Source organism: Mrakia frigida (assembly GCF_051309035.1).
Source record: "Mrakia frigida strain ATCC 22029 unplaced genomic scaffold BDY24scaffold_6, whole genome shotgun sequence".
NCBI classification, from domain to species: domain Eukaryota; kingdom Fungi; phylum Basidiomycota; class Tremellomycetes; order Cystofilobasidiales; family Mrakiaceae; genus Mrakia; species Mrakia frigida.
This window is the reverse complement of record NW_027481275.1, coordinates 377192-390421: the sequence shown is the minus strand read 5'-3', so window position 1 is coordinate 390421 and position 13230 is coordinate 377192. Positions and strand designations below refer to the sequence as shown.

At 55.1% G+C, this 13230-nt stretch overlaps 4 protein-coding genes across 4 annotated transcripts; 3 read left to right on the top strand and 1 right to left on the bottom strand.

The window, feature by feature from the left end:
• The first annotated feature begins 2890 nt into the window (after positions 1-2890).
• Positions 2891-5551, top strand: BDY24DRAFT_380643 (uncharacterized protein). The gene is made up of 3 exons (XM_076639204.1): positions 2891-4089; positions 4172-4349; positions 4421-5551. Exons 1-3 carry the CDS (start codon positions 3178-3180, stop codon positions 5224-5226), a joined length of 1896 nt encoding a protein of 631 aa, XP_076499133.1. The 5' UTR covers positions 2891-3177; the 3' UTR covers positions 5227-5551.
• Positions 5552-6044: 493 nt separating this feature from the next.
• BDY24DRAFT_380642 (uncharacterized protein) lies at positions 6045-7280 on the top strand. The gene is made up of 2 exons (XM_076639203.1): positions 6045-6146; positions 6248-7280. Exons 1-2 carry the CDS (start codon positions 6077-6079, stop codon positions 7120-7122), a joined length of 945 nt encoding a protein of 314 aa, XP_076499132.1. The 5' UTR covers positions 6045-6076; the 3' UTR covers positions 7123-7280.
• A 255-nt stretch (positions 7281-7535) lies between these two features.
• RCH1 (Rch1p) lies at positions 7536-10070 on the top strand. Its single transcript, XM_076644427.1, has 11 exons — positions 7536-7751; positions 7823-7849; positions 7969-8023; positions 8158-8230; positions 8312-8377; positions 8452-8572; positions 8662-8738; positions 8830-9088; positions 9165-9432; positions 9518-9598; positions 9698-10070. The coding sequence occupies exons 1-11, from the start codon at positions 7564-7566 to the stop codon at positions 9977-9979; spliced, it is 1497 nt and encodes a 498-aa protein (XP_076499131.1). The 5' UTR covers positions 7536-7563; the 3' UTR covers positions 9980-10070.
• A 77-nt stretch (positions 10071-10147) lies between these two features.
• BDY24DRAFT_408870 (MFS transporter) lies at positions 10148-13214 on the bottom strand (the record flags this gene model as incomplete). The annotated part of the gene is made up of 15 exons (XM_076642806.1): positions 12711-13214; positions 12487-12627; positions 12337-12414; positions 12183-12262; positions 12084-12095; positions 11854-11965; positions 11537-11749; positions 11397-11457; positions 11228-11283; positions 11067-11159; positions 10899-10989; positions 10770-10821; positions 10619-10690; positions 10427-10542; positions 10148-10344 (listed from the first exon to the last, which is right to left on the bottom strand). The coding sequence occupies exons 1-15, from the start codon at positions 13041-13043 to the stop codon at positions 10148-10150; spliced, it is 1707 nt and encodes a 568-aa protein (XP_076499130.1). The 5' UTR covers positions 13044-13214.
• Positions 13215-13230: the final 16 nt, after the last annotated feature.

Genomic DNA, 13230 nt, shown 5'->3' with positions numbered 1-13230 from the left:
CGATCCACCTCCAACTACTCCGCCTACTCCTCCACCAACAACTCTACCGAAAACCTCGCCGAATCCTCCTTCCAACTCAAGAACCCTCTCCCCGTCTCGCTTCGAAACTATCAGCCCAACTCCAACCCTGCGTCAGGAACCAACACCCCTCCTACCGCTCGACCTCTCCCCGCCGACGAACTCTCCCATATCCATCCCGCCCACACTTCGAGACACGTCCACAAAACCCAACTCTACAGTCCGTACCGAGGAGGCTCGAACGGTCACCTTCCTCAGGGAAACCTCCAACCGTCGAGATCCGCTTCTCAGTCGAGGAGGTCATCGACGGCAGCCAACGCCCCTCCTCAGCAGCTCGCACCGATGAAGTCGTTGACGGAGCAGATGTGCACGTTCGTTCGAGTGCAGGAGCAGAGCCTGTTGAGGTCGAACGCTGGTGGGAGTGGGGACGAGCTGGATGGAGTCGTTGCGACGGGAGAAGGAGGTGCAGGAGGAGCGAACGTGATGCTGCCGCCGTTTGAGACTTTCCTCCGAGGAGGGAAGGATGGAGAAGGAGGGATGATGTCGGGGTGTATGTGTGGGGACGGATGTGCTTGTCCGAACTGTGTTCAGCATGGGAATATGGAGGTGGACGAGGAAGGAGGAGAGGCTGGAGAGCATAAGGATTGTCCGCCGTCGTGTTCGTCGTGAGTAGTCGTCTTTCGTTCCTCGGCACTCCTTTCCTGTACTAACCTCTTTCTTGCTTCTCGCATCTAGATGCTTCAACTGCACCTCTGGATTTTCTCTCCCGAAGCACGTCTCCAACATCGAAGATCTCATCGCAGCTTGCGCGTCGGAACTCCCTCCCCCTCCCGTCGCTCGACTCAACTCCTACGCTCTCGACGCGACGAACGTGAACGTCCTTCCTTCGAGTGCTTGGGCGAGCAAGGAGAGTAAGGAGGCGTTCGGACTGCTGGAGGTTCCGAAGCTGGAGTGCTGCTCGGGGAGATGTCAGTGTCCTCCGGGAGACTGCTCGTGCATGAAGGATTGCTGTGGATGCGTGAGTAGATCTTCTTCTTCTTTCTTCTTCTCTCGCCGAAGACTCAGTTTACTGACTTTCGTTATCTCTTCTCGCAGTGTGGTGGATGTGATTGCGAAGGAGAGGGAGACGCGTCGAAGGTCGTCCCTCAAGCCGATCAAGCTCCTCGCGACTGGACGCTTCCTCCTCAGGAGACGAGCCCGAACGAGGAACCCAACGGAGAAGCACCTTCCAAGCGATCCTCGTGCTGCAGCGGCAAACCTCCGGTCGCCGAAGCTCCTCCCTCCGATCCAGCTCCTCCTCCTCCCTCGACCCCCGCCGCCGCCAGACCTCCTACCGCCTCTTCCTCCATTCCCATCCAACCATCTCAAAAGCCTTCCATCTACAAGAAACCAGCCAAGTCGGACCATCATCGCCCGATGGGATCGTACGAGCAACAATCAGTCGTCAAATCCCTCTCTCGCTCCAACTCCACCGCGTCGAAACCTCATCGTCCTCAACTCCCCAAGTCGGTCTCGCAAGGAGTCTTCGGAAACGGAGAGATCCTCTCCCCGACGACGAACGTCTCTCCCATCGAGTTCCAAGGTGGCAACTTCCGAAGGGACAGGAGCGGATCGTCAGCGTCGAGGTCGAGCTACCAACCTTCGCCGTCGAGATCAGGAGCGGCGACTCCCGTCTCTCAGGTCTCGTCTCCTCACCTTCGACCCCAGAACCATCCGTCGGACTTTGCATCTCTTCGAGAGGACAACCTTCGACAATCACCCTTCTACCCTCCTCCTCCTCAGCAGCCCTCCTCGTCCTCCTCGTCCATCCACCACGCCAACGAGGAGCTCTTCCAACTCCAGCACAACCCGAACCTCAGCAGCCTCCTTTCCAACTCTGATCCCTCCGAGTCGCACGAGCAGTTCAGGTCCTACGAGGAGTTCGTCGCCGCTTCCCACCTCCATCAACACACCCTCATGCAAGAACAGCAACGACTTCAGGAGGAGCAAGAGGAGAAGGAGCAGGAACGTCGACGTCAACAGCAGCAGCACGAGCACGAGCATCAACAACAACAGCAGCAACAACAAGGCCCATCGTCCCAGGCTTTGGAGATGTTCCTCCTCGACGAGGAGATGGAGGCCCAGCTCAACGCTCTCCTCGCTGGAGGGAACGACGCGTCGAACACCGCTGGTTCGTCGACGACGGACTTCTCCCTCGGACTCGAGGCTCCCTCGGCCAACGTCTCCTCCTCCTCCCACCTCCAAAGCCAACCTTTGCAGCAGCAGCACCACTACCATCCTCAGCAGCAGCCGCACCAGTCGAACGAGGACTTCATCTCGGCCTTCCAACCCAACTTCGACTTCGACCCTCCCTCCCCTCGACGAGGTCAACGGGAGTTCAGTCCCATGCAGTTCGACGAGGCTACGGGAACCTTTGGAGGAGACTTCGGAGTCGGACAGGACCAAGGAGGAGGAGGCTACGATGGAACGTCGAACTTCCCAGCCAACGCTGCCGATTTCCTCCTCTCCAACTTCGCCGCTCCCACTCCCGCCGCTCACGAAGTCGAGGAACCCCACGTCGACGACCATCAAGCCGATTCTCAACGAGGTCCAGAGGACATTGTCAGTCCGGATACGTTTGGAGGACTCGAGTTCGATCCGGTCAGCTTCCTTCAAGACGCTCTGGGACTGGACGCGTCGACGACCGATCCCAACCTGCAGGAAGGGTCCTCGGGCTCGAGTTCGGGGGATACGAACGGAGGAGGAACGCTCGTGGATCCTTTGTTCGATCCTTTTGATACTGGAGACTTTGACTTTAACTCGTTTACAAAGGATTCCTCTAGGAACTGGTTCCCTGATCAGTCTTCGATTTAGGATCTTGCTCCCTCTCTCCTTTTTTTTTTTTTTCTCTCTCTCTCTCTCTCTCTCTAGCTTTCTCTCTCTTTAGCTTTTCTACGACCTTGCACGCCCCCCCACTACTCCTGATCCATCTTTCTCTCCCCTCAAGTACTCCGATTTATATGTTTTTCTCTTTCTCCAGCCACTTTAAGAACGAAAGGCGGAATCTGGCGCAGAGGAGAGAGATAACGGAACTCCTGACCTCTCCCTTCCCCTCCTCCCCCTTTCGTTGCTCTCCCTCCCAACCACCAGCACAGAGGTTTTTTCTTTTTTCTCCCCTCGATGCACGCTACCCGTCCCCTCGAGGATTCCAACTATGGAATCCGCTCTATAGATTCCTCCTTCTCTGAGGATGGCGACAACGACGAAGAGGGATCGGATTCCTCGGGAGGGTCCACCGTTCACCTCGACCTCTCCTCCTCCCCTTCCCCTTCTTCGCGACCACCTCCTCCTCCTCAACAACAACCTCCCTCAGACGATCCACCAGTCTACGGTCCTCAACGGGAACCTCCTCTTCCAGGAACGACCACGATCAGCCCTCTCCTCGAATCCCTCCCTCGAGGAGCGTTCCTCGGCGAATCCTCCTCCTCCTCTCTCCCTCCTCCTCCACCTCGTCTCCCTCTCCCTCTTCCTCTCCTTCCTCCCTCCTTATCGACCACTTCCTCTCCAATCTGCCTTTCTCCTCCTTTATCCCCTGTCAACTCGTACTCGTCCATCTCTTCCTCTTCCCCTCCAGAGATGACAAACTACCTCTCGGATTCCGTGTCCTCCCTCGGATCGCTCGAGAACGACGTCTCCCTCTCCTCCTCCTCGACTGCAAACATCATCGGAAGCGCTACCAACGAACAACAAGGAGGAGGAGAAGGGTCCAACGGGAATTTGGTACTGCCGACGCTTCCTGAAGGAGGGCTCGTACGGGAGCAAGAACGAGTTGAGCTCGAGCTCAGGAACGCGGAGAAGGACGACCATGGCGTTTTCAGGATCGTCGTCGTTGCTGGGAAGGAGAAGGAGAGAAAGTTGTTGGTGGAGAGGTTGGCTTTGGAGCTCGGCGTGGAGTTGGGAGAAGTGGAGAGGGAGGGGAACGAAGGCAGGGAGGGCAGGAGAGGGAGGACAGCGTGGTCGTCAGCTCCAGGAGGAGAAGTGGGTGGGACGAGAGCGAGAGACGTTTGGTTGGCTAGTTCAGGGAACGATCTGGTGAATATAGACTCTTTATCTTCGTTTGCTCTCAGAGTCAAAAAAAAATCTGACTTTGTGTTTCCCTCCCTCAATTTGGCAGACCTCGGTTGAGTCCCTCCTCGAACACGTCCGCTCTCGTCACCTTCCTCTCTCGCAGCAGCTCTCGCCTCGAGAGCCACCGTCGCTCAGTACTAGGGATGTGTTGGAGTTGGCAGCAACGGGGAAGGGTAGAGGATCGACAGGGTGGATCGATTGCTGTTTGATTGCGGTCGATGAAGGTGAGTTGTTTCCATCGCGTCTGTTCGAGTTTGATCGATTCGCCTCACTCACCCTCTTTCCTTCCTTCCAGACTCCCCGTCCCAATCCCTCTCAGCAGCTCGAGCTCTCTCCTCCTTTACTCCTACCCTCCTCGTCCTTCTCCAATCCCAATCCACAACGACCTTGAGCGACGAGCTCTCCTCCTCCCTCCAACGACTCGAGCTCGTCTCCCCGATGCTCCTCTCTCCCGCCCTCTCCTCATCCTCCTCACCTCGATCCAACCTCCTCCTCCTCGATCGATACTCCCTTCTCCCTCCATCGACGACCTCGGACGAAACAGGATCGGAGGGTCTCCCAACTCCTCAACCAGGAACAGCGGACGATCCGTTCTCCTTTCCCTCGCAGGAGAGCTCGACGTTCTCGGAAGGTCTTCGAACCCTCTTCTCGACCGAGAAGGGAGAAACCTACCTCAACAGGTTCGCTGCGAGAGGGTTCATGCGCTCTCGAGCTGCTCTCGCCGTCGTCCCTGAGGCGACCCCGACCGTGACCTCCCTCCCTTCAACGGTCTCCCTCTCGAGCAGCATCACCTCCGACTCGAACGTCTACCCTCCTCGCCCCCGCAGGCGCACCAAGTCGTCCTCCACACCTACTCCTCTCGATCAAGAGGTGGACGAACAACACTTCGATCCTCTTCACCTCCCCTCGGCCCTCTCCTCGCTCTTCATCCCCTCCCTCAGATCCATCACGTCCTTCGTTCTCGAAGGGTTCGCCATCGTCGGAATGGGAATGATGAGCGTTGTCGCTCAGAGTGTGCTGGTGGGAGTGGTTGGGGAGGTGGCGAGGAGGTTGGATCTGAGAGGAGCGTTCGTGGCGAGGACGAGGTGGCCAAGATGTTGAAACGACTCGACGCGACGACGGGGACCTCGCTCGACTTTCTCTTGATCTTGATCTTGATCTCCCATCTCATCTACATATCCCCTCCCACACTGCACATTCTTACTTTTTCACGACCTTTCACGTACGACTTTCCCCTTCTCTAATCTACACTAGTCTCTCAAGTCCATAATCCTTTCTCTTTACATCGTTGTAAACCCGCTCTCTCCTCTTGCCCCTTTCTCGATACCTCTCTTCTTGTTATCTTCCTCGTTGTATAGCGTAGCCAGCGACCCACTTTCCCTTTGCTCTCGACACGTTTGAACGATACGATCTCACTTTGAAACGACACCGGACCGGATCGAGAGCGAAGACGCGTCGGAAGCGATGAAGGGCTGACAAGCTTCTTCCCTCCTTGTAAAGGAGAAGGAAGTTTGAAACGGCTACCAGAGCGGAGAAGATATAGCGGCCTCTCAGGTATAGAGGTCAGAAAGGGAAGGAGGGAAGCAAAGGCCTTCAAATTCGAAGGAAGAAGGTGTAAGAGAGAGAGGCGTTCTCGATAAGAACGTTTGTCTCGGAGTTTTTCGAGGGACCGCTGATCTCTTTCGCTTCTCCTTCTCTCCTTCTCCTGTCTTTGAAGAGATCCAGCATCTGGATCTCGGTTCTAGGGAGATAGGGAGAGGAAAGGGGACGTTTTTATCTACGAGCGAAGGTCTAGGCCATATAGATGAGGACAACGTGATTTCCGAAAAGGTCTGCATACCAAGGCCTTCCAAGTCCCAAGGACGAACCCCCTCCTCTTGATCTCTTGACTCTTCTTTTTCGCTTTGCTCCCTCCAACTACGACTCCCTCCCTCCCTTCTGATCCTTACCCATGTCTACCGCTGTCGCTTCCTCCTCTGCTTCCTCGTCGTCGCACTCCTTCCACCCTCACACAACGCGTCGTTCGTCCCCCTCGGTTCCCTCTCGATTGATCTCGCTCGAAATAGACACCACAGCTCACACTCTCTTCCTCTTTCTTCTTCTTCTTCTTCTTTTACCCCAGAACCCTCCCCTTCTCAATCCTCTACTACTACGACTTCTCCTCTCCCTCCTCCTCCTACGCTCATCGAAATCCTCTCGAGTTTCTCGTCGCACGGGAACAACGACCGAACGCTCCTGCTCACCATCCTCGCCGCCAAACAGGCAGAGGACGAGCGTCTCGCGAGGGAATGGAAGTACAGAGCTCAGATGCTCGTAGCTTGGGCTAAAGGGAACAACCTCCTCGGTCCTGTAGGAGCAGGAGAGCAGGGAGTCGTGGGTGGTGGTGGTGGAAACAGGATGGAAGGAACACCTCGTCCCAACCCAGCCCAAGTCGCGGTCGGTTCCTCCTCCTCCTCCGCTCTGGCTCCTCCTCCTCCTCTCTCCCCTCCCGCGTCTACGACCTCTTCCTCAGGAGGAGGAGGAGGGAAACGATGGTCCGAATCCTCCTCCTCCTCCAACGGTCCTCCTCCGAAACGATCTCGAAGCAACACTCTCACCACCAACCTCTTCCCTTCGACCTCCTCCCTCTCCTCCCCGCCAAGCCCACCTCCTCCTTCGACGACCTCCCTCCCCCAATCCCTCGCGGAACAACACTCTCGAGCGATGGCTCTCGTTCGAGCTCGTCTTCTCGCTGCCAGGCAGAGACGAGACTCTCACTCCTCCGCTTCCTCCTCCACCTCGTCCAACGACGGAGGAGAGAACGGCGCGTCGTCGTCGTCGTCGTCCAGCTTCCCCAGGACGCCAGAGGTCGGGAATGTCCCGCTCGTGGCTGTAATAGGGAGTGCGAGCAGGAAGAGAGGATCGTTGGGGGATCTGCTTTGCGGAGGGGAGAAGAGGAACTTGGAGGAGAGTTGGGTCAGGGGAGGAGCGGCGGCGGTTCTGCTGGAGGAGGAATGAAGACGTTGGTTTTCTTTTCCCTTTTTTTGGCTCTTTCTTTTCAGCTTGTTCTGGTTCTACTTTTTGGGGGGTTGTAGGGTTCTTTCTAGGTCGTATAAGCAGTTTTCGGTTTCTTTTCTTTCGTTCTCTGTATGTCTGTGTGTTCATCGAGGAGAAAAAGGAGCAAAGAAAGACCGACTCGACGAGCTTCGATTTCAGCCCTCCCCCTCTTGCACGCGACCACACCTTTTTCTTCCTTTCCTGTTCCTCGATCCCTTTGAAAATCTGCATGCGAATCTCTATCTTCCTTCCCAAGAATAAATCAGATCTCGTTTGGCTTGTTGACGAGCTTTCTGGGTAGGATGCCGACAACAGACGCGTGAACGCGGGGAAGGAGTCGGTAGAGCTCTTCTTTTCAGTCTGTTGACCTCCAACCACTTTCTCTCTCGCTTATCGTGCTCTATGGCCGACTCCTCCTCACCACCACTACCACCACTAGCGGCTTCGTCTCCGTCGGCAGCTCAGGGAAGCAGCGTTCCAGTGGAGGAGGAGGAGGAGAAGGAGGCAGCAGCACCTCCTCGTCGCCGGAGCGGAGGAGAGCGAGTCTGGGAGGCCGTCAAGTTTGCTTTCGATTTCTGCGTAGAGCAATGGTAAGGTCGGCTCTCGCTCAGCTTAGGGGATGAAGAACGGTACTGATCTCTCCTCCTAATCTGACTTTCAGGTTCATCATCGGAATCGGAGTGGTGATGTGAGTTCCCGGAAAAGAGAAAGAAACGAGCGACCTCAAAACCCTCCTCCTTCCCCTTTGTCTTTTCGCCTCCCTCTGACTCCGATGCATCCCTTCTCGTACCTTTCTCGATGATTCAGCGTCATCGCTCGTTTCGCTCCCAATTTCCTTCGGAGTGGTGGTCTCGTTCGAGCTGTGAGTTCGGCTTGAAGGGAGAAGGAGGGAGCGAGAAAGGGAGGAATCGGGTTGAGCTCGTCTGAAAGTCGAAGGCTGAACCTCTCTCGCTTTCTCTTTTTTTCCTTCCCTTTGTGTGCTGCCTCGTACAACAGGAATATACCATCAAGTACCTCGCCGTCGCCATCATTTTCTTCATCTCGGGTTTATCGCTTCCTCTGGCTCATCGTGAGCTCTCCCTTTCGCTTCCTTTCGGTCCCCTCGTCCCGAGAGCTTCTTTTTGCTAATCAGCTGCTTCTCGGTGGGCAGTCTACAAGCGTTGTTTGGACTGGAAACTGCACGTCGTAACACACGTCACGTCCTTTCTCCTCTTTCGTGAGTCTACCGCTCTTTCGCGTCTCCTCTCTCGACCAAAAAACGAGGTTGACCGGACTCTCTTCTTTCTTCAGCCACGCTGGTCTTCGCCATCGTCAACTGTGTTCGAGCCGCCGATCCAGAGTACCAGACTTTCAACAAGTTCGCTTTGGTGGGGATGGTCGTGATGGGATGCCTTCCGACGACCGTCAGCAGGTGAGTGAATGAGTCCTCTCGTCTCGACGCGACTCCCGAACTTGAACTCGACCTCGAGCTGATCGCTTCCTGCTGTCTTCTTTCTTCAGTAACGTCGTGATGACTGGACAAGCCGGAGGAGATCAATCTGCTTCTACCATCGAGGTCATGCTTGGAAATCTCGTCGGTTCGTCTCGATTCCTCTTCGCCCTCGTCCAACCTCTCCTTCTCCGAGTTTTGTTCTGACTTCTCCCTGCCTCCCCCTTTCGTTCCTCCAGGAACCTTTCTCTCGCCAGCTCTTCTTCAGATGTTCCTCTCGACGTCGGATACTTGGTCGTTCGGATCTCCCAAACCATCAGGAAGCGGAGGAACAGGAGAGATCTACCGCCAGGTGATTGAGCAGCTCGGATTCACGGTGTTCATCCCTCTCTTCGTAGGCGAAGTGATCCAGTACCTCATCCCCGTCTTTGTCAAGAAGTGGAGGGTGAAGCTCAAGCTGGCGAAGGTGGGAAGTTTCTGTCTTCTCCTCGTGATCTGGTGAGTCTTCTCGCTCGTCCCTTTCGCCGTCGTCGCCTCCAAATCTCGAATCTAAACTCGTCTTCTCCCTCCTCAGGTCCACCTTCTCGAACGCCTTCTACTCCGGATCCTTCAAGGCCGTCTCGGGCAACACGATCGCCTTCATCGTCGTCGTCAACATCCTCCTCTACATCTTCTTCTCCCTCTTCCTCTTCGCCATCGCTCGCCTCATCCCCATGCCTCGGTTCCTGCGAGACTCGAAGTACAAGAACCTCAGCAGCGACGAGAATGTCGGCCATTGGGAGGAGAAGAAGATGTTCGACGTTCATACGACGATTCCTCTGCTGTTTTGCGGAGCTGCAAAGGTTCGTCTCGAGGCTCTGCTTGGGCTTTCCTTTCTTGCTTTCCTTCGAGGTCTTCGCTGACCCTCGGTGGCTTCCTCGCTTTCAGGGAATCGTTTTGGGAGGACCTGTAGTCAACATCTTGTATGGTGGGCTTTCAGAGACGGAGCGAGGAATCGTCACCATCCCTGTTCGTCCCTTTCTCTCCCCCCCTCGTTTGGGTCGAAGTTCTCGCTGACCTCTCTCCTCTCCTCTCCTCTCCCTCGTTCTCTGTTTCTCATTCTCGCAGCTCGTCCTCTTCCAGGGAAGTCAAGTCGTCGCCGGTCAGGTCACCGTCGCAATTCTTAAGGCGTGGGCTCGACGCGTCAAGGCGAAGAACGAGCGACTCCTTCTCGAGGCGGAGGCTCCTTCAGCACCCTCAGGAGAGTCGGAGGGTGACGAGAAGAGAGGGAGTGGGGACGCATCGTTATCAAGGAGTCATCCTGAGGCTGGAAGATCCGGGGAGGTCGAGGAGGATGTGACGAGGACGACGACGCCGGTGCTCGAAGGGGAGAAGAAGGCTGCTGTTTAGACGAGTTGATGCAGGTCTCGGGGATTTAGAGAAGGGAAGTCGTGGATCTGCTGTATTGCCTTAATGTTATCTAGATGGTCGTCAGTCGCTTCGCTTCGAGAACTGAGAAAAAGGGAAGCACGATTCGCCGCGTCCGTTTCGTTCAACGCCATAGATACGAGCAAAACTCTACTGCTTTTCTACGTCTAAGCTCTCCCTCAGATCTATCCCATCCTGCATCTTCTCGACCCTGACGCCCTCCTCTCCCGGGTGGAGATAGATGGGAGAAACTTGTTGAGTCGACTCCAGCTGGACGGTCGTCGAAGGCGGAGGCACTGGAGCTTGAGGGACGTGCTTCGAGAAGCTTCGGATGCGAGGACCGAATTCTGTTGATGGAAAGGGGAGCCGGGAGGGGTCAGCTCTGCTCGAGAAGAAATCTGGACGAGAGCAAGCGAAAAGCAGACGAACTGTAGAAGACGAAGGGAAGAGGAGTGCAAGCTAGAGCGATGAATCCTAACAGAGTGAGCGACCATGGTGTTGTGAGTTTTGTGAACATGATCTGTCCGAATAGAGGGAAGATAGCTCTATTGAAAGAGGGGAAATGCGAGGTCAGAAATCCAAACGCACCAACGAAAGGAAAGAAGAGGGGTTCTGACTCACCCCAGTACGTATCGGATCACGGAGTTGGCGGCGAAGACTGAAGCAGAGTAAATCGTGTAGGTGTCGGCCAAGCTTCGGTTGCGAAGAACGGGAGAAATGAGGTTCAGCGACGCATCGTTCCGAAGAAAAGATCAGGAAGACTTCGACTTACTACATCATCACGCTGCCCATCATTCCTAGCATTCCGCATCCGTAGAAGACCCCTTGGGAGGAAGAAACCAAACGGCAAGATGGTCGAGTCAGCTGGTAGTCTTAAATTCTTCGTCGAGAGAGAACTCACCTGCCGAGGTCGGAGCCAGCCAGTGAATCGAGGGGTTTGAGGTCCAAGCCATCCAGAAAAGTGAGACGGGGAGAAGTATGGACCCCAGCATCTGTGAGGGTGAACGAGTGGCTCAGTCAGTTGGATCCTTGGTTGAGAAAGGAGAAGAGGATGGGGACGGGGACGAACAGCGAAGTAGAGTCTTTCCTCCGGGGCTGCTCGACCAGTCGGAGATGCGGCAACAGCCTTCTGGTAAAATCTCGCCATGAACCGGGAGATGGGCTGAGATATATTGAGCAAGAAGAGAGTTCAGCTCAGAAAGCGAAGGTCAACGAGGGCTCGGAACTCACGACTCCAACGAAAAGCCCAATTGCGATAGCGATGAAAGGGAGTCCTCCCTTTCCCTCTGAAGATCGACAGAAAGAGGAGGCGACGGGAAAAGAAAGCGGGTCAGCGCGAGAGAGCGAGTAGGAGCTCAGCGCGACGGCGACGCGTCGAATCGAGAAACGGAAGACTCACGCGTCCATCCTCGTTCAGTTTGGTACATGATGGGGTACGAAACAAAGAAAAGGTACAGAATCTGCGCAGGGGAAGAATAGTGAGCTTCTCGAAGTTAGGAGGGAGGAGGGACGCAGAAGGAGAGGACGCGAAGGACTCACCCCAAATATAATCGCAGTCCAGAGAGAGAGCAAAAAGACGATGGGCTCTTGGAAGAGGAAGATAATAGGTCGTTTGACGAACTGGCTGACGGTCTGTATGATCGACTTCCTAGGTTGTCCGTGATCGTAGATCGACACGAACGACATGCCGCTGATCTTCGAGAGGTGAGTCGCTCGATTGCGAAGGATCGTGAGAGGATAAGTTTCTGGGAGCTGATGCAATAACGGAGGATTCAGAGAGTCAGCCTGAAGCTGAAGGAGCTCCGAGGAGAACGAGGAGAAAGAGCTTCGAGGAAAAGAAGGAGAGGGGGACAAACAAAAAGTGCAACGATCCATATTGCCAGACCCATGAAAGGAATGACGGAGTTGAGCCATCGCCAAGACTGCTCTCCACCAAATTCAGAGATATACCCAGAGACGATGGGTCCACTGGTGAAAAGAAAGGGAAAAGAGATCGTGGATTAGCGTTCATCGACGCGACGCGACTTCCCGCCTGTTTTTCTCTTTCGAGGACTTGTTGACGATGAGAAAGCGCGGAGAGACGTACAGTACGGGTCCCCTAGTGGTCGTAACATGCGAAACAACGGAGTCAGTTAGATCGAGTACCTCGAGCGGAGCGGGAGCAAAGGGAGGGGGAGGGACGAACAAGAAAGGCGCTATGGACATCAAGGTCAAAGGAAGAGCAATCTCGTTTGGGGACCATATATCATTCATCGATCCAGGACCCTGTGAAAGCGAGAGAAGGATGGTCAGAACAGAACGTAGAGGGACACAAACAGGAAAGAGAAAAGTAAGCTCACGTTCGAGACGATTGAACTTCCAAAGATTCCCATGAAGAATCGGCAGATGAGAATTGTCCATATGTTTTGAGCGAGAGACTGTATAAATCGATCATAGAGACGTTTATAGTTGGTAAAGCTTGAGGAAGGAGGGAGGAGAAGAGAACTCACGACTCCAGCTGCGAACAAGGAGAAGGCTGCGAGTGTTGGCAGCAAAACGAGCTTCCGTCCAAAAATCTCAGACAAGGGTGCCCAGAGCAGCGATCCGAGTGCCTGACCGATCACGAACGTCGATATCCCGACGGTCACCAGCTGGAAGAAAGGAAGAGAGGCGAAAGTGAGCTTCGACTGCCAAATTTCCCTCGCCTTTTTGGCCCTGGCTTTTTTCTACGAACCTCTTTGCCAGCCCCGAATTCCTTGTTAAGCCCGGGAGCAGCACCAGCATAACCGCTCGTCGCATACGATACGATGAACATCTGGAGAGCGACCTGGCTAGTCAATCCCCAGCGCCAGAGCTTCGAACGAGCTCTAGGATTCGACAAGTCGATGGGCTCCGTCCAAGAGACGACGAACGGTTTGAGAGGAGTTCCCTCGCCTGGGTAGGAGTGCTCTTGAAGTGTGGGTGAGCGAGATGGAGGTGATGAGCTGGGAAGGGGATCGGAGGGAGGGGAGGAGAAGGCTGAAGGCGAAGGGAGGGGAGGTCGGGAGGAGGAAGTCGAAGGTGACATTTCGTTTTCGTTGACGCTTCAGTTGAGGTTGAGAGTCAAAGAGACGCAAAGTCGAGCTGATTGTGGACACGAAGTGCTGAGAGGGCTGGATGTAGTTGGGAGAAAGGTAACACTGCGAGAAGGGAAAAACGAGTCAGAAGGCAGAACGGCATCCAATCCTCGAGGTCGAGGTCGGAGGGAGAGACGG

Bases quoted from the DNA above. Each gene is read 5' to 3' on its own strand.
- BDY24DRAFT_380643 (XM_076639204.1), top strand. From the start codon at position 3,178: ATGCACGCTACCCGTCCCCTCGAGGATTCCAACTATGGAATCCGCTCT. The intron at 4,090-4,171 runs GTGAATATAGAC...TCAATTTGGCAG, and splicing joins CTAGTTCAGGGAACGATCTG to ACCTCGGTTGAGTCCCTCCT. The intron at 4,350-4,420 runs GTGAGTTGTTTC...CCTTCCTTCCAG, and splicing joins TTTGATTGCGGTCGATGAAG to ACTCCCCGTCCCAATCCCTC.
- BDY24DRAFT_380642 (XM_076639203.1), top strand. From the start codon at position 6,077: ATGTCTACCGCTGTCGCTTCCTCCTCTGCTTCCTCGTCGTCGCACTCC. The intron at 6,147-6,247 runs GTTCGTCCCCCT...CTTTTACCCCAG, and splicing joins CCACCCTCACACAACGCGTC to AACCCTCCCCTTCTCAATCC.
- RCH1 (XM_076644427.1), top strand. From the start codon at position 7,564: ATGGCCGACTCCTCCTCACCACCACTACCACCACTAGCGGCTTCGTCT. The intron at 7,850-7,968 runs GTGAGTTCCCGG...TCGATGATTCAG, and splicing joins ATCGGAATCGGAGTGGTGAT to CGTCATCGCTCGTTTCGCTC. The intron at 9,433-9,517 runs GTTCGTCTCGAG...CCTCGCTTTCAG, and splicing joins TGTTTTGCGGAGCTGCAAAG to GGAATCGTTTTGGGAGGACC.